The 24722-nt window shown below is 40.7% G+C and overlaps 1 protein-coding gene across 1 annotated transcript in view; it reads right to left on the bottom strand.

The window, feature by feature from the left end:
• The window catches only part of LOC124802968 (dipeptidase 1-like), a 309953-nt gene that overhangs the window by 197414 nt on the left and 87817 nt on the right, over positions 1-24722 (bottom strand). Inside the window, exons 4-5 of the mRNA XM_047264059.1 lie at positions 20020-20152; positions 5584-5734 (exon numbers count right to left, since the gene is read on the bottom strand). Of these exons, the coding sequence (XP_047120015.1) occupies positions 5584-5734; positions 20020-20152 (284 nt within the window). The remainder of the gene's footprint in view (positions 1-5583; positions 5735-20019; positions 20153-24722) is intronic.

Genomic DNA, 24722 nt, shown 5'->3' with positions numbered 1-24722 from the left:
TTGTTATATTATTTGTGCCGAATATCATTCTTGTAAATATGTTGTCAAGCTACAAATGCTATTTGTTATTTAAGAAAGAGAATATGCATAGAATTTTAACATTTGTAAGTAGACACTCTGGCCTATTCAGGGCATATATATTGTCAAAGAGTGTTGGTTCAAATGGCTCTGAGCACTATGGGACTTAACATCTGAGGTCATCAGTCCCCTAGAAGTTAGAACTAGTTAAACCTAACTAACCTAAGGACATCACACACATCCATGCCCGAGGCAGGATTCGAACCTGTGACCGTAGCGGTTGCACGGTTCCAAACTGAAGCGCCTAGAACCGCTTGGCCACAACGGCCGGCGTCAAAGAGTGTAATAACTGTAAACGCATTATCACTGGGCGTGCGAGCGCGCCAAACAATTAGTAGTTCCGAGTCGCGAGGAGACGATTGGTGTCGTTGGTTGTGTGTATTCACCGGTGTGGCTATCACAAGGGCAGAGATAAAAAGTCTTTTCCGAAATGCGGAGCAGTGAAAACTGAAATGGTTGGTCTGGCGTACGTTTAATATGGGAAAGCTATGGTATTTATTGGTCACAGTACAAATGCAGCAATGGTAATACACATAACATCATGAGTACTGTGGGCATTTGTTATTGGCTATGGTATGGCAGGAAGATCAACCTATGCCCTATTTTACCGCTAAATGAAGCCACTCGACAAACCAACGGCATAATAAATTGAAGTAAGATCTAGAAATTTTATAACTAGAAGTGTAATAGGCTGACCAGCTTAGTTGGAATTTTATTGCTTAAATAACATTTTTTTCGTGCATTTTGTCACGTAAATAATTTTCTTAAGTCATCATCCAAGTAGTATCTATCCTATCCCTATGTACAAACCGAAATAATCAGAAAATGAAGTGAACATTAATTTATTAGATTAACGAAACATAATTTTTACAAATTTTGGACAAATACGTAATAATAGAATTTTTGGCTGTAGGATGAATAATGTCAGAAATAGAATGTTGCTAAAGCCAGTATTAATTCATTTGCTAAAAACAGAGTAACTTTCATAATAAAAAGTTGGTAGTAAAACTTTACGTAACTTGGACACTGAATTTAATTTTCAAAGCACAGTTGTAATTTATAGCTTGTAGCATAATTTATAACTTATATTACAAAGAAATATGAGAGTAACTGATAAGTAAATGACAGTCCTTACCAATGAGTAAACTCAATCTTTCTGCTTGCTACGATTACGACAATATTACGGTGAGTAGCGTAACAAATAGTTTCTGTCCACAGCCAGTAAAAAATCTTACTTTAATTGGTCTTTGAAAATCAATATAATATGTTGAATGTGTTTGCTGTTGGATTATTATTTGACTACTGTGACATGTGTGGTATGAAGTACTTGAATGTGTGCGTTTCGTACTGTTCCTGCGTTATGACGCCAATAACTATTCTTACGTAAAATTGCTTACGAGTATAAAGTTCAGTTTCAATTTAATTCTTCTTCTTCCGCAGAGGAACTGGCGACCATTGGTTATTTTCATTAATGACATATTTTGAAAACTTTTTTTCTGAATATTGCACTAACTACTGTTGGTCAAAAATTAGTTTACGTAATAATATATATATAAAGTTAACCGAACTTGGTTTCTAATCGTCTTTTCTAAAATACTGAGCAGTGGCGATTCGGTTATAACTTAATCTACTTCTCTCGGTTTTGCATTACTCTTCGGAGTAGATGCCCTTCCCCCATAGATTAGGGACTTGAGGTACACGGTCATATAGAAAAGCCTAATTAGCGTGAGAGGTAGGAGGGTTATAACTGCAGAACTATGGTACTGCCGCTAATGTACATTTCGCGTAAGGCCCACGAAAGTGATACAAGATAAATTAGGGCTGGCTAGGGGGTATACAGGGTGTCCCAGCTATCTTGGCTCTGAGCACTATGGGACTTAACATCTTAGGTCATCAGTCCCCTAGAACTTAGAACTACTTAAACATAACTAACCTAAGGACATCACACACATCCATGCCCGAGGCAGGATTCGAACCTGCGACCGTAGTGCCAGCTATCTTGTCCACCCAAAATATCTCTGGAACAATAACAGCTATTGGAAAACGACTTTCACCTATATCAATGTAGGGCTGGGGACCATGAATGTACATATTTGGAAACATTCTAAAACGAAAGCATATGTGTTTTTTTTAACACAAACTTATGTTTTTTTAAATGGACCTCCTATATTTTTTCTTCAGCAATCCATAGCATGACAAAGCACATTCACAATGGCGTTGATTGCATCGCAATATTCCCATTACATCCCGAGATATTGAGACGCGAAGTTGACGCTTGAAACACGCGACATGCGCTGCTCGCGCACGTCCTGAGGCTCAAGCGTGAACCCCATGCTGCCCGTAATCGCGATGTGATTGACATGTGTAATCACACCTCCATACTTATCAAGCGGTCCGAAACGAATAATACGGTCTACTGCCATCCTGCATTAACGTCGTACATTCCAGCAGATATTTATCCCATAGGCTAGGGGTGATGCGGTTCTGTAACATATCTGTGTACTGCAACGTTAGTCACAAAGTTAACTTCGCTTATCGTTAATCCGTTACTAAAAAAGGAAATGCCGTTCAACGTTAAAACTTTACTTTACTGTAGATCTAGCGCAAGTGACAGTTAATCATTCACTCGTAATAGTAAAATTCATGTTGATGGTTTTAGTGAAACGAGCAAGTGGACTAAAAGCTTTACCGTTGTTTAGGTAAAAATGTTTTGATTTGGCAAGTTCAGGTAGGACATAGAAGATGAATGTAAACATGTTTAACCAATTAGTTTTATTATCACATAATTATCAATGTTATGTTCATCTAATGCGTTAAATGACAAATTGTTGCAAACAAATGTTTCTTAACATCACTGGGTAAAATAGCCCTTTGTAGAAACTTCCACTGTGATACCAGCACTATATACTAAACATAGCGTTCACATCTCATGCTCAAAGTGATGCCCATTGGCTTGCATACATAGGGTCACTCTGCGGATGAAGGATGTCCTACTTCGTGCTACTGTTTCCTCTTTGATGGCTGTACAAGCATCAATAATGCGTTGCTTCATGTCCTCTGGTGTTGTTGGTTCATGCTGGTAAACAGCATCCTTCACTGCTCCCCAAATATATACGTTCATGGGCCCCAGCCCTACACTGATACCGGTGAAAGTCGTTTTCCAATAGCTGTTATTGTTCCAGAGATATTTTGGGTGGACAAGATAGCTGGGACACCCTGTATAGACAGTCGTTTTTCTCTCGCTCTATTCACGATTGGAACAGGAAAGGAAACACCTAGTACCTGACGGCATGCACCTCACGGTAGTTTGCGGGGTATGCAGGTATGCAGGTAGATGCTGAAGTTTTGTAATGGGTTTGTGGTTTTACTCAGGTTGGATTTTTATAAGGTCAACCTAGCCCCACTGTCCTATTCGTAAGCAACTGTGGTCTTCTCTGTCATATCCATCCATTACTGGCTGTTTCTTAATGCACATATATAATTCAGAGAAGAGCGTTTCACTGTCTTCAGTCCTCTAAGAAGGAAGCCCGGTGGCGCAGTGTGGATCTTTCTAACAAACGGTTGCTAGCACGTAAAACGGCGAGGGGGTATGATAGACTATTCTATCTCAGCAGAAATTTATTTACGGTATAAAGACTGATCAAATTTCACACAGGTTTAGGTATGCTCACTAAGCCACTAACAAACCTCAGTAAGAGGTACTGATGTTCAGCTGTATCACAGAGCCCTTCATAGTCTACATTTGTTGTTTCTATCCCTATCTCTGAATCTTGATTTAAATGAATATATCCCTTTAAGCTGCAAGAGTGCTCACATCGACCTGCCGGATATCAGCGTGCTTTAATAGAGAGCGATAACATGGGAGTGCTTTTAGCCTGCTGATGAGGGGTTTTGTACAAATTTTCAATTTTATATTAACTTAAATTTACGAGACGGTCCGATTGCTGGATGTGAGCGGCATGGAAGGTGTGATTTGTCAGGGTTAATTTAAAGTCGTACATTTAAAGAAAATTCAACGTTTACTCCGGATTTGGGTCACAACGCAACCCTCCAGGATGGATATTCTTAGACCATAGGCAATAATACTCGTATTTTCCAAAGAATTATTAAGTGGCTCTTTGAAAATAGACTCTCCTTCAATTTTGAAAAACACACCCTACATTCAATTCTGTACAACAAATAGGCATTCCAACAAACGATGTGAAACATGAGCAGGAGTCAGTAAGGAGGGTAGAGTGTAAAAACATTGATGAAAACTTGAACTAGAAGAAGCATATTACTGAGCTCAAACAATTAAGTGCAGCCGCTTTCGCTCTCCGTATAATTGCTAATCTCCTCGTATATTTTGCGTATTTCCACTCAATAAAGGATTTCTGTGGTAACTCGTCACCTAGAAAGGAGGTATTGATTGTACAAATGCGAACAGTAAGAACAATATTTGGTGTAGGTACCTATTAAAGGAACTAGACATTTTAACTACACCGTCACAATACACACATTCCTTAAGGGAATTTGTCGTAAATAATCCACCACAATTTGAGAGGAACAGTGATGTAAGCACTTACAGCACTCAAGGGAAAATTGACCTCCATCACCCATCATTAATGGTGTCAGTAACCCAGAAAGGAGTTTGAGCAAAATGCACCAAAGAAAATTTTTGATTTGTCCAATAACATAAAATATCTGACAGGAAGCAAAGCGATTTTTAAATCTAAGTTACAATCATTTTTCCTGGACAGCTACTTTCATTCCATTGAATAATTTCTACTTATAAACTGCTAGCCAGTAAAAAATGTGTAGTTGCATGTGTTCATTAATGTTAACACATATGCTGTAAACTGACTCGTTCCACATTGTTTGATAAAAGAATCGTTCAAGCGAAATATGGAACAAGTAACTGACTAACAAACAAGGTAGGCGGCAGAAAGTTAATAGATGTCAAAAAGTGACAGTGGTATTGCAGAAGCGAAAACTGAATATTAGAGACAAAGGCAGACGCATGTTACAAGAGAGGGGTGCAGTTTACAGAAATACAAGAGAGCAGCGGGAGGTGGTTTGAACCATCTGCCCTGTAGGAGATCTAAAACGCAAAAGAATGTATTTCAGAAGTGTGTCTTTGCAGGCAGGTATGAGAGGCAGTCACATGGCCTCCCTCCCATGCCTCCTAACCGATTTTAAAAGATTGCTGGGCTAGGCTGCTTCTTAGTGTAGGCTCTGCACTGCCCTTGGACTTTGGTCCATTTAGCCAGTACGCATATAGCGACACGTATTTATTAGGTGCCAACAGCAGGGTCCCATGCTGAATCTGATACGAAATCTGCATTTCCTCTGTGTGAATTTCGACGTTGGTTTGCATGAACTATCTGATACCCTATCGCCGTTTAAGCCATTAAGTTCAGTTCAAAGAGGATCAAGCTAGTTTCCTCGCTCTCGCACCGAAGAGAATCGATCTTCTGAAACTATACCAGGACGAGTCGTCAGCGAGTTCTTTGTTGATGTACTCACCATGGTGTGTTGCAAGTGTGCGTCAGCGTCAGGTAGCGGACTCCCAGCTCTTGGTAGACACGCAGAACGCCCAGGCTGGAGTCGATCGAGTGACCTCCCTCTACCGCGATCAGGCTACCGATCTTGCCTGCCGCGAAAGCCTCTCCAATGCCTGCAACATTCATGTAACGTTAGCTGCGCGTCATGGAGCAGTTGCTCTTCACATCAACTAAGAGCAGTTAGTGCTCCATGCTACCAGCTCCAGCAGTCAACAAGGGTATCTATTTCCAGAATGAGATTTTCACTCTGCAGCGGAGTGTGCGCTGATATGAAACTTCCTGGCAGATTAAAACTGTGTGCCAGACCGAGACTCGAACTCGGAACCTTTGCCTTCGTGGGCAATTGCTTGGGCAGCTCACTTGGTAGAGCACTTGCCCGCGAAGGCAAAGGTCCCGCGTTCGAGTCTCGGTCCGGCATACAGTTTTAATCTGCCAGGAAGTTTCAAGGGTATCTATTCTTTTACTTGTATTGCAGCTACATATAATTTTCTACTGTTGTGTTTACCTTAATGCGAGGTCGTAGCTTTCATTTTACTCCTTTTACAGAGTATGTAACGGTCTGAGGAGGGTCAGACAACGATGTTAAAAAGTCACCGTTTTCAAAATAAAATATTTTTGCTGTCTTGACAGTTTTTTAAAATATTTTTAGTAGTATTTTAGGACCGCTAATATTTACTGAAACTATGTTTCAAAAATTAAAAATACGTACTTAATCGTTAGCAAAACAAATGAAACGAAAACGGTCACATGTTTTGTCAAATTATTTGTCTAAAATTAAGAAATGAAACACACCAAACAAACGTTTACGCGCCTTTGATTCTAGAAATCATGTACAGCAACTGAGTTGGTCATGCGTTAGTGATGTAATGTGACCACTGACAAGAAACCCATTGAGCACGAGGTCGTAAGTTCAATTTTAGTAAGGCACATTTGGAAGTGTTGTGTTAAAATTTATGACAGGAAAAAATTTATATGCTAATGACTCACCATGTCCATTAGGAGGGTGACAGGATACGAGCGTCAAGAAGGTGCAGAGATCAACCTTCAATTGGATATACATTACCGAACTATATAACATAAAATCGACATACCTTCAGAAGCATTTGCGATAGGACGTTCAAACTGCACGGTTGGCCGCAAAGCATGGTCAGAATTAGAATGCGAAATCGCACGCACCTTGTTGATGTCGGCCGTTGGCACGTGAAAATGTCACGGTACAGCGTGCCTGAGCGTATAGCACTTGTGAAGGCTTACTATGAGAATAATAACAGCCCAACAGCGGCTCAAAAGAAATTTGCGACCGAGTTCAAGCTGAAGACAACCGTTTCAAGCCTGCTAGCAATCAATAATTTGATTCACAAGTTTGATAGATAGGGTATTATTTGTGATGACAGTGTTGGCAATGAAGGTCGTCTAAAACGGGCGAAAACGCCTGAAAACATCGAGAAGACAACGCGCTGTGTCTCATACCAGACCCAGGAAATTGATCGGACGAGCTTCACAACAGGTGGGGATCACCTGGGAGACACTGCTACAAATTACTGTCGAAGACCTGCATCTCTTCTCATACAAAATTCAAACCCATCAGCCATTAAGCCCCAGGGCCATGGAACAGCGGTTGTGTTTCGCCAACACTATTGTCCACAGCGACGAAGCCCTCTTCCGTCTGAATGGGTTCGTCAGTAAGCAAAATTGGCGCATTTGGGAGACTGGGAATCCGCATTTCGTGACTGAGAAGTCTCTTCATCATCAACGGGTGACTGTGTGGTGTGCAATGTTCAGTCACGGATTAATCGGTGCGTTATGACTTGATGGCACGGTGACTACCGAACGGTACATGAAAGTTTTGGAAGGTGATTTCATCCTCATTATCCAAAGTCACCCTGATTTCGACAACATGTGGTTCATGCAAGACATACCTCGACCCAACGAAGCAGGAGTGTGTTTGATGTCCTGGAGGAGGATTCTGGGGTCCGCATTCCACTGCCATGGTCCTCGATTGGTCGCCATATTCTCCGGATCTGGTAACATGCGACTCCTTTTTGTGGAGATATATGAAAGACAAGGTGTACAACAAAAACCTCAAAATCATTGCTGAACTGAAAACAGCCATTCAGGAGATCATCGACGTCATCGATGTCCCGACATTCCAGCGGATCACCCAGAATTTCCTGTGCCACGTCATCGCCAAAGATGGCATGCATATCGAACATGTAATAACCTAAATCCGAATATCTGCAGTGACATGGTGAATAATGTGTACACTCCGTAGTTTGTAACTAATTTACTTTTTTCATATATAATTGTCACCATGTATTATACTTCAGAAAATGGACATCATCGACATTCAAGAAATGTTCAAAACAATTCACCTTGCACCTTGGACACCGGTTGAAAACTTGCGTGCCACAGTGATAACAAAGGTTTGCACCATCAAGATCGAAGGCGAGCTTCTCCGATGTTACTAACTGTGCAGGACGTTCAGCTAGGAGCACACTTTCAAAGAAGGCATATAGAATCATATTACTATAACGTGGTGATAAGAACTGATGGAAGTGATGGCACGCAACCGAATGTTAAACAGCCTGTCGTGGAGCTTCTCTTTATGGCGCAGTTGCAGATAGAGTCATAATTCGTTTTATAAAAATCAAACTAAACTCCGTGCGAACAGGCCTGGGAAGGTCCAACGGTACCGACTGGCAGCCGTGTCATCCTCAGACCACAGGCGTCACTCGATACGGATATGGAGGGGCATGTGATCAGCACACCGCTCTCCCGGCCGTATGTCAGTTTACGAGACCAGAAAAAATGGTTCAAATGGCTCTGAGCACTATGGGACTTAACTTCTGAGGTCATCTGTTCCCTAGAACTTAGAACTACTTAAACCTAACTAACCTAAGGACATCACACACATCCATGCCCGAGGCAGGATTCGAACCTGCGACTGCAGCGGTCGCGCGGTTCCAGACTGTAGCGCCTAGAACCGCTCGGCCACTCCGGCTGGCTTACGAGACGAGAGCCGCTACTTCTCAATCAAGCAGCTCCTCAGTTTTCCTCACAAGGGCTGAGTGCACCCCACTTGCAACAGCGCTCGGTAGACCGGATGGTGCTAGTCCAGCCCGGCAGCGGTTAACTTCTGTGGTCTACCGGGAACCGGTGTTACCATTACGGCAAGGCCGTTGGCAAATGAGTTTTATAGGCATGGAAAAAACAAATATCCAGCGACTAAATTTGTCCAGTGATTCCAGGTAGTATGAATTGCAATGCCACACACTTTTCAGGAGGGGTAGTTGGATCAAAAACAATATGAGTTCTGTACGCAGACCAGGAATCAAGCAAAAGCAAGTTATTTCGAACAGCTGTTGGCCCAAAGCCGCGCTCATATCATGATTGTAATTCTGTGACTCCCATTTTCCCACTCTTACTTGCTGTGACGTAAATATCCCCTACTGCCCTTGCAAGATTTAGCACACGAGAAAGAATCATAGGGGAGAGAGCACCTCCAACTTCCCTTAGCACAATAAATAACTTTCCAGGCAGCTTACAACCTAAATTAATTGTATATGAATACCTTAAAGCGTTGATGTTAGTTGATCTTGATACAACTCTCTTGGTTCGTCTAATTTCGGGGCTTTTCTTCATACACATTTCCTCTTGAAATCCCGATTGGTCGGAGTTGAAAACAAATTCCTTACTGAACGGTAGGATAAGTTTGTTTATCTCGTCTGCAAATTTTCTGGTCGATTTCACAGTTTTCTGTGCATCGTTACAATGAGGCTTTCTTTGCAGTTTTGTTACTTTTTGTCTTCCAATTCGGTAGTACTTTGTGAAGTTATGCAACCATCCATTGCTTCCTATGAAATCACTGTAATCTATGCTGCGCACTGTCGTTGTTTTATGTGCGTAACGTAGTAGGTTACTATCATGCAGGTCCTGCAAATTGTATCGGGCATCTTTGAAACGCGTAAACAAGTTTTCGTAACAAGTGTGCCTTGTCCTCCCCTGAACATCCACAGTTTCTCTTACGCACTACACGGTCATATTTCTGCCGATTTATTCGGAATCTGTTTATTTTTATTTTATTTATTTATTTGTTCTTTACAATGTTGCGGATGACTTTCCATTTACATAACTATGTTTAATACCCGCTCATTGGACGACGGTTGTCCTTTACTACGTTTCACTGGAGACATGATTTGTGACTCCCTGTCCACCAAGGATGATGAACTGCATGGCTTGACACCTCTTTCAATGACACTTTCACTTGTTATGCATGTATGGTCATTGTTGTATTCTTAATATATATTGACCGCACAGTCGAGTTTATACGACACCACACATTCCAGTGACTCACGTTGCAGAAACGTTAATATTTCAACTGCCGCGTCTTTCTCACCCTGTGAAATTCCTTGGATTCCTTTCTCACGAAATGTCAACTTCGGCAACTGTTGTTGTAGATATAATGCAATAACACTGTTGTGAGTTACTCGTCGACTAAGGAGTTCAACTGCGTTCCGTGGCCCCAAGTTGTGCTCACCATTGGATACCTCCAGTCTCGTCCCCTGCTGCCAGTAGCAGCCAATATTGTGGTTGCGTGATAGACAATATGTGGGGCGTCTAACGCCGTAAACATGATTGGTCTTTTGCGACCTCGCACTCAAGCGGTTCCTTGTGAGTGAAACTCCACCAGACAAATATCCACTAATACTCTTTAAAATTTCAAGATTCTGTGTTAGATAATAAATTCTCAATCGGCATCTTATGATTTCGAGGATAATTTGAAAGCACAAGTGTTTCACTACTTTATTTCCTACTTTTACAATAATTATGCCATAAAACATTAGACAGTTTTTATTTCTTTTATTTTCATGTTTCTTTCTCTTTCTGGCAGAAGGCATGATATATATTTAAATATCGATTAGAGTTCTAATATTATGAAGAACGTATACTGTACCGCAAAAGATCGCAGGAAAGTTTCACTGTACAGGTATGCTGTGACTGAACTTTTGAGACATTTCTTTTATATAGCTAGCAGCAGCTGTTCGTGAAAAGCTCCAGTTTTTCGTCAAATCACTAACTTCCTGTCAGTTACTCTGATTAATTTCAAGTAATTTATTTTTTTGCAAAACTAGGCCTTCACTGGTCAAATTAATACACCATTTGTTCATTTGCAATTCTTCCTTTGCGTGTGAAAATTCGGACAAAAATCCATTGAGTAATTTCTAGGGAGTCTTCTTTTCACTCCATTCAAACATTTGATAAAGTTGTTCCTGTTGTTGGGGGTGAAATGAGTTAGTTTCTGTTTCTAAGCAGCTGAAAATCAACCTGACAGTTTTCAAGCTGCTACGAATGGGTGTGTTGGGACGGCTACGGAAGCTACGGAGAGATATTTAATTAACAGAGATAAAAGTACTATCTTCATTACTATCCTCATCTGTCTTCTCTTTAGGAGTTACAGGAACTATAAACTCTCATCGACTTTACTTTGAGTAGCGTATAGCGGTAGGTTCCTTTATAGAGGAGGAAGGAACCAGGGAGAACTAGGTGTTCTGCAACCTTCCCCCTAAATAACAAGACTGAGTTGTTGTCTTCCACCGAAACTGAAACCAAGTTATTGTGTTCACCTGCTGGGAAGCATTGTGTCCCATGTCAAAGGGAAGAAAATGCAAGATGGCAGGAGTGTATTAATCATCACGAATTGGATATGGCGAATGATGATATCCCTAAGTGACAGCAAGGAATAGGAATGATAATTTTGTGCTGTCAGTGTGTGGACCTGGGGACCTTATATACTGTAGAGGCTCTTCCAGCAGCTGCTGACAGGAAAGGATCCAACCAGCTGCCAATTACAGCACATGCAGGAATGAACGACGCCTGTCGTCTTAGGTTTCTAGGTCATACTCGGATCATTCCAGAGTTTGATACATAGTCTGAGGACCGGTGTCGCTCACAGAATATGAAAGCAGCTGATGATGTGTAGTATTGTCCACAGAAGTGACTGTGGCCTCAAGGTTCTGTATCGTGGGGGAAGACTTGAACCAAAGGCTTCAGAAGTGCTGTGAGAAACTAGGCTGTGACTTTCCAATAAATGGCTCAGTAGCGTCTAGTTACCCAGATATTTGTGTGAGTGGAGCACAAGAGACACTCTTTTTAAATTAGAAAATGATAGTTGTAGGGACCAAAAGGCTGTAGCGTCAGACAAAAAAATGACTCCCACAGATGACTCTATTACTTTTCTGGTGAACAACTGCTGAAGCATACACCAACGAAGAGCGAAAGTTTAAGGCAGTGAGGCTCGCACAATATTAGGGATGGAACACTGGGGTAAATCAATGAGTATATGGAAATGGAAATGAGAGTATGACATTAATGGCTGGGAGACCCCTTCCGGGGAAGTTCGGCCTCCAGGTGCAATTCTTATTTCAGTCGACGCTACACTGGGCGACTTGCACACCGGTGATGAGTATGAAATAATGAGGAGGACAACACCCAGTCCCCGAGCGGAGAAGATCTCCAACCCGGCCAGGACTGGAACCCAGGCCCGCTTGCATGGGAGGTGAGCACTCTACCACCCAGATACACAGGCGGACGAGTTTATGGATATGACAGGCTAAATGAAAGTGTAAGTGGAAGATATTCAAATCCACAGACACACAAACTGAAGCTTTATGTGACGTTGTTTGAACGAGACTCAATGTTCGTAAACATATAAATGAAACCTTCTGTTGACAGCCAGAAGCACCCACAGATGCGACTGAGGAATGTAATAAAACTTCAGCTCAGTGAAAAATACACTGGAGAGCCAAAGAAACTGGTACATCTGCCTAACATCGTGTAGGGCACCAACCAGCACGCAGAAGTGCGGCAACACGACTTGGCATGGACTCGACTGATGTCTGAAGTAGTGCTGGAGGGAACTGACTTAATGAAACGTGCGGGGCTGTCCATAAATCCGTAAGAGTACGAGGCGGTGGAAATCTCTTCAGAACAGCGTGTTGGAAGGCATCTCACATATACTCAATAATGTTCACGTGTGGGGAGTCTGGTGTTACTGGAGCCAGTCTGTAGTAACTTTGGACGCGTGGGGTGTGGCATTGTCCTGCTGGAATTGACCAAGTCAGTCGGAATGCACAATGGTCATGAATGGATACAGATGATGATGCAGAATGCTTACGTACATGTCACCTGTCGGAGTCGTATCTAGACGTATCGGGGGTCACATATCACTCCAACTGCACTTGCCTCACACCATTACAGAGCCTCCACCAGCTCGAACAGTACCTACTGACATGCAAAGGCCATGGATTCATGAGGTTTCTCCATACGCGTACGCGTCAATCAGCTCCATACAATTTGAGACTTTTCCGACCAGGCAACATGTTTCCAGTCATCAACAGGCCAATGTCGATGTTGACGGGCGCAAGGAGAGGCGTAAAGCTTTGTGTCATGCAGTCATCAAGGGTACACGAATGGGTCTTCGGCTCCAAAAGTCCATTTCGATGATATGGACTTTTGGATGGCCCAGCAGTGAAATCTGCAGCAATTTGCGAAAGGGTTGCACTTCTGTCAGGTTGAATGATTCTCTTAGTCGTCGTTGGTCCCATTCTTACAGGATCTTTTTCTGGCCGCAGCGAATTCGGAGATATGTTTTACCAAATTCCAGGTATTCACGATACACTCGTGAAATGGTCGCACGGAAAATCCCCACTTCATTGCTACGTCAGAGATGCTGTGTCCCATGGTTCGTGCGCCGACTATAACACTACGTTCAAACTTACTTAAATCTTGATAACCTTCCATTGCAGCAGCAGTAAGCGATCTAACAACTGCGACAGACAATTGTTGTCTTATATAGGCGTCGCCGACCGCAGCGCCGTATTCTGCCTGTTTACATATTTTTGTATTTCAATACGCATGCCTATACCAGCTTCTTTGGCGCTTCAGTGTATATTCCCTAATTCTACAGTCACCATTGGAGATTTTAATCATTCAGGGATCGACTGGGATAATTACAAGTGATGGTCTGACAAGACGTTCTGCAAAACAATACTTTCCCTGGAAACAGCTTAATGTCACAATAGACAGTTCGCAAGCCCACTCATGACAGAGGTATATCAGATCTCATGGCAAGGAACTCTTTGAGGTTGTGCACAGGGTTTCTCAAGTGCCTCATTATCACTGATACCAGTTCGGTATACAGGGAATAAATAAGTTTAGAATATTTCGAGAAGTGGTAATACGCACCAAAACAAGTAGAAACGTTTCTAGTAAACATTGGTGAGCCGTTGAGTTAGTAAACTGTTCTGTCTGGCGCCACTTGCTCAATGGAAGCATCGACTATCCCTTGCGGCCCCAATGCCAATATCTATGAGGAAGAGTTGGTATCTATGGGTTGTGATGGATTGTGTCCTTGGAAGGTCTATTCTTGTCGATATATGTACGGGGTCCCCTGGCCCGACAGAGGGAATTGGGAATTGGCGGTAGCGTAGCGACAAGAGGTGATCACGAGGTCCGAGCGGCCGAAGCCACGAGCTGCGCAACGAGGGCCTGCGCAGAGCGAAGATACCGGAGTACTTCACCGGGGTCAGCCTCGACTAGAAGCAGCAGGCCGACATCCCGTCGGTCCGTTGGCAACCGTGGATCCGTGGAACTGTTTGCTGATGGAGGGGAGTAACATTCTGTAATCCTCGTGGTGATTTGTGTCATTGCCTACCTGCGATCCTTATTTTTATCTGGTTTGTACCCGATCCTCAGAGTTACACTCGGTTGGCTCTTTGATCGTAAATATAGGCCGTATAATTGTACTAAGACACTAGCTGTTTAAAAATTGGTCCCGCTATTACGAGGGTTGGAACTTAATAGTGGCAACTATTTATTTACAGCTCGTACAAAATAGATAAGGCTTTCAAAGTTTTACTGACCTTCATAATAGTCACCAGCATTGTGTATAAACCGTTGCTAGCGATGTGGAAGTCGTACGATACTGTTAGCAGTGCCAGTTGTGTTGACAGTTCGAGCGGCGCGGTCTATTGCCCGACGAATTTGTAGCAGTTCTGAAGCGAACGCCGTAAAGTGTTTCCTTCAGTTTAGAAATCGAGCTGAATTCACGAGGGCTAAATTCAGGGGAGCGCAGTAGCTGGTATAGCACTTAGCAGCCCCATCAGTCAAACAAATCAGTAACATTAAATGAAGCAACAAGTTTACTGTTACCAATCACAAAATTGAATGTTTTTACTGTGACTGCTTCTAAATAGGCCAGACAGGCAGATAATTTGAGATTAGATTCAAGGAACACATGGCAGCACTAAAAAACAAAAAATACCACACACCAGCAATAGCTACCCACCTGCATGAAACAAAACACCATGTTAACAACACAAGTATCAGCATCCTACAGATCCAACCAAAAACTAGATATATTTGAAACATTCCAAATATACAAACAACCTGAATCCATCTTAAACGGTGAGTAGTAACAGTAAACTTGTTGTTTCATTTAATGTCAATAACAGTCACGGTAAAACCTAACCTAAAATGTTCGCATTTAAAATCAGAAACAGCTTGCACTGTACGTGCTTCAGTATTGTCCTGCAAAATGGTGGACAGGTCCTGCAGAAAGTGTCATCACTTCTGTCTCTATGCTGTTCATTTTTGGAGCACAACCTACGACCAGCTTAGACAGTTGTTCCAACCATCGTATATTACCTTTCATTGTTATTATTTTCTGGTTTGTACCCGACCCTCAGAGTTTTGCTCGGTCGGCTCTTTAGTCGTAAATATAGGCCGTAGTATTATACTAAGACACTAGTTGTCGTTTGAAAATTTGTCCCGCTATTATATTGCCTTTCAAATGGCTCTGAGCACTATGGGACTCAACTGCTGAGGTCATTAGTCCCCTAGAACTTAGAACTAGTTAAACCTAACTAACCTAAGGACATCACAAACATCCATGCCCGAGGCAGGATTCGAACCTGCGACCGTAGCGGTCTTGCGGTTCCAGACTGCAGCGCCTTTAATCGCACGGCCATATTGCCTTTCCTTTCTGGTTTATACCCTATGATTAATATTCTAATGAATCAGTACCTGGTCGTAAATACAGCCGGAACAATTGTAGTAAGGCACAGGTTGCCGTTAAACAAAACATGGAACTTGTGGTTAGATTTAGATGTTAACCGATTCAATGCTTTGATTGTAATTGTAATCTGAACAACCTGTTGTACTAATCTGTATGTTGCTGTATTTCAAAGACCGGGTCATTATTGGTGTATTTTATCTGGATCTTGTGGCTCTGCCGAGTGAGTTCTCATGCAATAAGTGTCCACAAGTAATGTTTTAAGATGTTCCTTGAGAGCGGTCTCAATAACTGACAATCAGTTTAACTTTGAAAATATTAACAGCCAACTGTCACAAGGGCTTTAGTCAATTGTCAAAAGGGACGGGTTGGGAGCCAGTCGCACCTTGGTTGCCGATTGAAATTAAGAGGTTGGAGGCTTTGAAGTAAGCCTTGTCATTGTCATTTTGTTTCCTAGTCTGTTTAACCTTTAAGCATAGGTGCGCATCTTAACCCCGAACCTTTCGACATACATATTTCAAATTAAACGTTACGTCATCTGTTTTGAGTAATTGAATCACTCTTGTCATCAATGGTGTATATAGTTTTCATGTGTTGCAGAATGGCATTTAATAAGAGAGACTGTGTCGAGTGTGGAAGTAAACACCGCTGTTTCACCCGACAATGGGCGGGCTGCTGGTACGGCCGTCTTGTAATTATTGTCATTGTTTGCTGTTTTGATTTCTTTTGCAAAAGCCTATTCATCCTAAGAGTTAAAGTCAAAAGAAGTTTGCAAATTTGTTCATTTTGTAAAGTAACAAAATATATATGGTTATATATCGTTAAATAAACAGGTTGTGTGAAAAGAAAGTTATATTGGTGGGTCCTCCCTACCACGTTTTCCTTAATTCCAGTGAGCACTCACGTCTTAATGGGCTCTACAATGCTCACTTTAAGGGCTATGAACACTTGAGCATCACTGATACTATGAAACACATCTTTTCTTTATTTAACAAGTGCTCATAGCTCTTAAGGTATGCGTTTATAGTCCATGTGTACTTGATAGCATTTCGTGTTTTGGTCCATGCTACCTCCTCCCAAAATATGGAAAGCAAATAGCTTGTAGTAGAAGGGATGTGTTTCACAGTATCGAAGATGAACGAGTGCTCGTACTTCTTAAAGTACACATTTTAGAGCCCATGTTTAATACACATTTTAGTTTCTTGTCTTGGTTGGTATTACCACGTCTCAGACTATTCTACCCCTTTTTAAGATCATGTACACCGAGAATGGTATCAGCGACCATGAAACAGTTATAGCAACGATGACTACCAAAGTGTGAATAAAACGGAAAAGAAAATTTATATGTTTAAAAACCAAGAAAAGATCTAATTGTTTGAAATCTCAAAGAGGATACTGAAACATCTGGTTCTGCAGGAGACCATGTGACCATCAAATGTTGGAGAGATACCTAATTGCTAGCACACTTGAGAGTATTCGTAAGAAAACCCATAAAAATGAGAAACATCTCCACACTAAATGTAAAGAATAGTCCTCAGATACAGGCGGAAAGATGCTAAAGGACATGCGTTTGACTGTCAAGATGTCAATGTGTGAAGCCTTCAACAATTATTACAGGAGAATCGTATGAGAAGGCTGCTCAGAGAAGACTACTCACAGAACCCAAAGCTATTATGGCCAGATGTAAAGGCTGTTGGTGGGGGCTAAAGTTACTGTATAGATACTCGTGGATGCCACAATTTGAAATTTGGGGTTGCGAATCACAAGCAGAAATGCTGGACTTCATTTTTAAATGTCCCTTTTCGAAGAAGGACCCAGGAGTATTGCCCTTCTTTAATTCGCGAACCACTGGAGAGATGAACGACGTAGATGTTAGTAATACTGGCGTTGAGAACACGTAAAATTAGCTGGAGATGGAGCATGCCGCATGGTCCCATGGAATCGCTGTCAGATTCTATACAAAATTTGCGGAACCATAACATATCGTAGAGCGGATCGAACGAAAACCTGTTCGCAGTAGCTGGAAGGATGTAGAGGTCACACCTGTTTAATGCGAGTACAAATTATCCATATAACTATCGTCAAATACAATGATGAGCATCGCCTCTCCAATGCTAACCAATACAAATTACGGAAAGGACTTATTGGCAGAGAGGGTGAAGATTTTTATCTTCGCTGGAGACTCGCTGACGGATGTAGAAGTAACTTCAGGCGTGCTCCAAGTATGTGTGTTGGGATCCTTGATGTTTATACCTCGCAGACAATATTAATAGTAACCTTGGGCTTTCTGTAGATGATGAAATTACCTATTATGAAGTGCTCTCTAAATATTTTGCACAAGTATTCATTTTAGATGTAGGTAAGAATTTGGAATTAGTGCGAAACTGGCAGTTTGCTTTAAATGTGCTGCGACGTCAAATGGCAACAGTATAAAAGAATCATAAATACAATCAGTCATCTTGTAAGAATACTTGATTTTATCTATTTTTGGGAACAAAGAATGAAAACATCTCAGAATCTTAAAGGTAGGCAAATAAGATGGGAGATTTCAGTTCATTAGTAGAAAACTGGGGAAGTACATTCATGTTAAGGAAAAACAGAGCACCCTGAACGAGATAGGACGATCAAATTTGCAGTAAATGTACATTGGCATGTTCTACAGAAACGATTAACATTGCAATCACCTCAGTTCAGCATGCGTGATGTTACCTAATACGGACAGGATCGGGGCCCTGGTAACTTGTCCATGTGTGAGAGCATCGAAGCATAGAAGGCGCGAATGGTGTCGTCCATGTGGCATTCACCTGGTTCCATTGTTCATCTGAGGTGACTGGCATCTAGTCACAGCACTCCACCCGTCATTTCACCATATCGCACACGTTTTCGATTGGCGACAACTCTGGCGATCTGGTGGGACAGGGCAAAAGGCTGACATCCTTTGACACCAAGAAGGCACGTGTCCCTGCTGCAACATGTGGTCAAGCATTGTCTTGCTGAAAATGGCGTCTGGAGTGTTGTGCAGAAAGGGTATGGTCACGGGTTGCAGGATGTCATTCATATAGCTCACACTGTTCACAGTGCCCTGGACACAGACCAGCTGGGATTTATGATTGTACCCAATACCGCGCCACACCACAAGGCCATGAGTTGGTGCGTTACGTCTTGTACGAATGCAGTCTCTGTGATGTCGTTTGCCCTGTCTGTGGCGAACTAAAATACGGCCATCATTTTCAAACAAAGAGGACCTGCATTCGTCCGAAAACACTATCTGATGCCACCCCAGTGACGTCGTTCCGTACACTATTGACGTCTAGCATGTTTCTGCACTTAAAGATAGGAGTAGAAGTGGACAACGAGAACGTATCCCATGCCGTTATAAACACCGACGGACTTTCACTCCTGGTAGTGTACGATTTGTTGCACTGTTGCACCAGAGCCAAGGAGGACGCAGATAGCTCCTGAAATGGCGTTAGGATGAGGTGTCAGACTTCTGGGTTGTGCGTCCTGATCCATCTCGTCGTGTTCTACGGCCTTCCGTGAACTATTCTGCACACACCCGTTGCACTGGCGAAGCACTTCGTCCCTCTTTCAAACTCTCTCATCTGACGGTACGCTTCGCGCATACGCCTGCGAGGCATCCTGCACATCAGCTCAAGTCACACTCATTCATTACCTTCGGTTTATAGCGACAACGAGAGCCGCAGGCACATTTTTCCGGTAGGTTGTGTTGCACCGCGATGTCGATGTTGATCTTGAACCCTAGGGCCAACATAGTTCAAATGCTAAACGTTTCTGCAGAACGTACTAATGTACATGTCCAGTGAATATGAACGTCCTGTCTCTAGTTATTCAAAATGTTATTTTTTTCTTCTGACCATGAGTGTACAACCAGTCTACACAGGAGATCACTCACAAAACTTTCGTGGTCCGCATTATAGAATATCATCCATTTCAGATTCGAGTAATAGAGAATACTGAATGTGTACAAAGAAGAGCAGGTTAGTTCGACCCACGGAAGAGCCTCACTGATTCTGTGAGAAATCTGAACGAGCAGACGTTTGAAGATAAACACCAACGGGAAGAGTAACACCTTATACTGTGGTAGAATAGAATTTACACTCTGCCATACACTTTGCAACTGTTTACAGAGAAATGTAGAATACAAAAATGTGGGAAAGCTAAATTTAGAAGTTTTATAAAGGATTACTGTATTTCTAATCAGAAAAGCCGTGGCTACTACAATGTCACTGTGTGATCCTGTTTCAAAAGTCCAGTAACCTCTGTGCGCATATAACTTCGAAGAGATAAGATGAACCGTAAACTTACCATCGGCAGTGTACACCAACTGCATGTCTTTCGGGTACATATCCACGAAGCGTTTGATGACGTCCACTTGCTGCATAGTCATCTCCACGGCGTCCTTGTACTGGGAGGAGCACGGCACATAGGCAACCCAGAACTGGAAACATAAAAATCATAGCTGAGCTATGTCTGCAGGCATTGTCTAATTCATCCGCAGATGGTACGTCTGCGAGATGGCGAGAAGCTTAAGTGAAACAACTTGAACATATGCTTTTGTATTTTGTTCTTTTTTCTCGCGTCAGAATCATATATACAAAGCAAGGACAATGAAAAAACAACATATAGCTATAATAGTAGTCAACAAACAAATACAAACTGGAAACAAGTTTTACTTCATATTAAGTTTTTCAAGAGGAGTACTCAATCACTGTACGTTCATTGGTCCATTGTGCTACTTTAGTTTCGAAATGTTTATTTTAGCTTGTATTCTTTCTCTTATAATTGGTTTTTTTAGGCTTCCAAATTTTCTCTAGTACATTTTTCCGCTATATGTTGAATATTATCTGCACAAGAGGGACACAGAAAAACATCACTAGGAAAGTGAAATTTGGTCTAATATTTCTTCTTTGCTTTACTTGTTTACGAACATGGCAAATACCCACAGATTTGTTGAGAAGACTTTCTATGATATGAGATCTCGTTGCCTAATTCTTCCTTCAATTCTGAATTTCTCAACATGTAGATGAAATCTAATGAAAACTGTACCATTAATTGATACATCCTTCCACATACCAACGTACGTTGAATCAATACATTGTTCCTCTTGAGCAGTTAACATATTTTTTGCTGAGGATGATCAAAATTTTTCCAAAATTTATGAATCCCTGTTAAATGGTAACTGGTACTCGTTTTTTCCATTCTGAAGCCTACTGTAGAACTTGCTTGTGTGGCTTGTTGTACTGTATAAATTTATAAATCCAATTTGTTCCTTTGCTTGATGAAAACTTAATGTTTCATACAGTTGGCAATGCCTCTGGTGAATATCATGTATCTTATGGAGAGAAATCGGATAGTTGTATATGTATATATTTTTTTTGTATGCCTCTTTTCTTGGGAAGGAGAATAATTACAGAACAATCTGTAAGTAATTTTGCAAGCTTCTTGTGCACTGCATTTCCTCCAGTTTTAATTATTGATATTGAGAATCCATTACATCCTTGTACTTGTAAAAACTTTCAAACTGCAAGATAGCCTAAACATTTCTTTGTTTACAAATAACCGATTTCGACAGACTTTTCCGCATCTTCAGATCTTCAACACCTTTCGTTATAAAATGCGTACATCTCGACATGGCACATCACGCACAGATGTGGCATGCAGGTCCATTTCAAAACGAACACATTTCATAACAAGAAGTGTTGAAGACTTAAAAATGGCACCACAAAACAGATCGGTCCTTCTGATCTCTTAACATGAGAAAATTCAAAGAAATATCCATATGCTCATCTTTTCTTTACAACATTAATGAATGGGTATTCCTCATTTGATACAACTTACATTATTTTCTTATTTTCATTATTCTCTATCTGTATTTCTGTACAAACGTCTACAAAAGCTTTTGTAATTTTCCTTCCATTGTTAATTAATGTGTCATATACTGTTTTAACTGATGAAATACAGTGTCTACTGTTCTGTTTCGTTTGTTCGCATCATTTCTATTTCTATTTGTGTTTCTTATCAATTTGTGATTGTTACATCTTCATAAAAACGTTTAGAAAATTTTTGGTTAATCCAGCATCGTTTCAATTCTCTTTCATGCGGTCCTTTTTCAGTTGACATTTTTTTTTGCCTAGGCTCTCTTAACGCTTGTGGTATCTCTTTCATTTGCTTACGTATCTTTATGTATTAATTGCCCCTTTTGTATATGTCAGAATAGGCTTCACTTTATAAGATGATGAACTTGTGGTTGAACTCGGTTTTATTATATGTTGTGATGTAATTAGTCTGATCTGCTAGTTAATCCCATACACTAAACTAATTACATTCTATTCAGAATGGTTGTTGGCTAGAGAAGGAGTACATGTTGTTATTTATGTAGTTGGAGTATATCATATTAACTTTTTAGTTCTCTGACAAGTTCTCAATTTGTTATAGTCGAGGAGTAGTCTTAGACGTTTAACTATCACCCTGAAAAAATAAAAGTAAATAAATAAGTTATTGTTTGTTTGCTGGCATGCTTCTGTAGAAATTTAGTTATTTATTTTCGTCTCTGTAAATCTCTGCAGTCCTAGTATACACTGAAATCCCTGCGTCATACTGCCACGGCACACTGGTAAAGGAACTAAAACAACATAGCGCACCCCATCTCTGTTTCGTCAATAGGCCTTGTCATTTTGTTCTGGATTCTCTTGTAGCATGCTATAGTACTGTGGCACAGGGATTTCTGTGTGTAGCAGGACTGGAAATATGTACTTAGAAAAACATGACTGATTGACTAGTTTTTCTAGGTGTTAATCCTTGTATGAAAGTTAAACAAAAGCAGTACCTTTTGTCATAAATTCAAAACCATAAATTACAATTACATGTTTTGTTTTAAGTAGGTAGAAATTACAAATTCTAGATGTGAATAAGGAGGTTTCAGGCAACGTTGAGAACATGCACTCGAAAAGCACATGTAAAGATGTTTGTATTGTGCTGACAGACTATTTACAGGACATATACTTCTTTATTACTGTATCAAAATGGGGCATTGCTAGGGAACCAGACAGTTTTGTTTTAATGTGGATTTTTATTTGGATATGTAAAGCCATGATTCATGCGAAAATATAATTCTATTATATATGTAACTCAGTAAAGTAATTAGTATTTGTTGCATTTTATAAACATTATGCAGTTTTCAGTAAAAAGGTTTGGAATACTGCCTGAGGCAAGCACACTAGTCAAACTAATTTTTACAAAATTGAAAATGTGTATTCTTAACTTTTAAAGCCTACTAGTCAACGTAGAAGAAATAAAAATAAAATACTTGCTACCTTTAAAAGTGTCGTTATGTTATTTAGGTGTGGTATTGTGTAAAAGCCCAATTTAAATGTATACTGTGTAGACACGATTATTTAAGCACACACTTTATTCAGTAGCGAGTTAGTCAAGTTATGAGTCAGTTGTATGTGAGAACACTAATGCATGTATATGCACATAAATGTTATGTACGTATCTGAATTTTTTTGATTAAATTGATGTGGGTTACTGAAGATGATGATAATATGTGTCATAAATTGAAATGGATAAAATTACATATTACCTAGTGCAGTTATCTGCAATCAAATCTGTATTGAGCAACCTTATAACGTACTACATGAGTTTTGGTTTAGTTAACGAAGGAATAAAATACTGATTCGAAACTATATCAACATCTAATATCTTCAAGAATCATCAAAAGATATAACTAATTTTTGTTTGGTTGTTTGGAACAATGCAGAGATTAATCGCAATATAATGAGCTTTTATAATAAATTCCATACCTCTCTGTTCTAGGCGCTACAGTCTGGAACCGCGCGACCGCTACGGTCGCAGGTTCGAATCCTGCCTCGGGCATGGATGTGTGTGATGTCCTTAGGTTAGTTATGTTTAAGTAGTTCTAAGCTCTAGGGGACTGATGACTTAAGAAGTTAAGTCCCATAGTGCTCAAAGCCATTTGAACCATTTGAACCATACCTCTGGCAGATATATAGACTACGATTAACTCATGTTTATGATATGCACTGTAACTATGGAAGGAGATAATTCACCTCCTTATATCATATCGCATCTTCTATCATCAAACACCTAAGATATTAATGTTTTTCTTCTCTGATCTTAGATCAGACAGATAATGTGTATACTAAAATATTTGATGTACAGAACCGTTCTGTGGTAAGGTAATCTACGGTTCTAAGTTCTAAACGGAACTATTGACGATGGGGTTTTTCTGTTCGTGCATTTAGCGTCTGCAGTTCGTTGAGCTGGCAAATACCAGGCAGAAAAGTAATATATCTTTTTTGTTTCATGGTTTCCAATGATTTCTGTCATCTAAAGTTGATTCAGACGAACTTTCTAAAATTTGTTCAATTGAAAGAACAGTTATTGTACATTGCTCAATTGGGGAATTATTGGGCCCCATTCCGTCAGAGAGGGAGAGCCCACGGGCGCACATGCTCTCTAGGGCCTAAAGTCTCTACTGTTCACTTCTTGCGATACATCTATATCAGACCCTTCACGCCAGTTTTGTGAAATGTTTATGCTTCTCCCCAATAATTGGTCATGTCTATAAGTGAAGCTTAACTCAGCGTCTGCTTTATAAGACTACTATTGTGCCAGTTTCATATTTAACTTTCCATGATAATAACCATGATATGTTACACATTTATTTGTTTGATTTCGTCCTAGCCACGTGGTCTCGTAATGTATCAGTCTCTGATCTTCTGCCTGGGAATGTAGTAAATGTCTTAAGTCAGCCGTTGTGTAGTATCCACCCATTTACTATACTTCCAGTACGTGCAGCTAAATGCGACATGAATTTTCTGGCCGTAAATTAGCCTTGATTTGTCCATGTGAAATAATGCATGTGTTAAGTTACGTATTAAATTACAGTTGCCTTGTTCTTACTGCGAATTCTCATGATAAACATTCAGATATCCTATTTAACGAGTTTTTTCCTCAAATGTGTCCAGTTTTACTGTGGCTCTTAC

Source organism: Schistocerca piceifrons, chromosome 6 (genome assembly GCF_021461385.2).
Source record: "Schistocerca piceifrons isolate TAMUIC-IGC-003096 chromosome 6, iqSchPice1.1, whole genome shotgun sequence".
Taxonomy (NCBI): domain Eukaryota; kingdom Metazoa; phylum Arthropoda; class Insecta; order Orthoptera; family Acrididae; genus Schistocerca; species Schistocerca piceifrons.
This window is presented reverse-complemented; position numbering and strand designations above follow the sequence as displayed.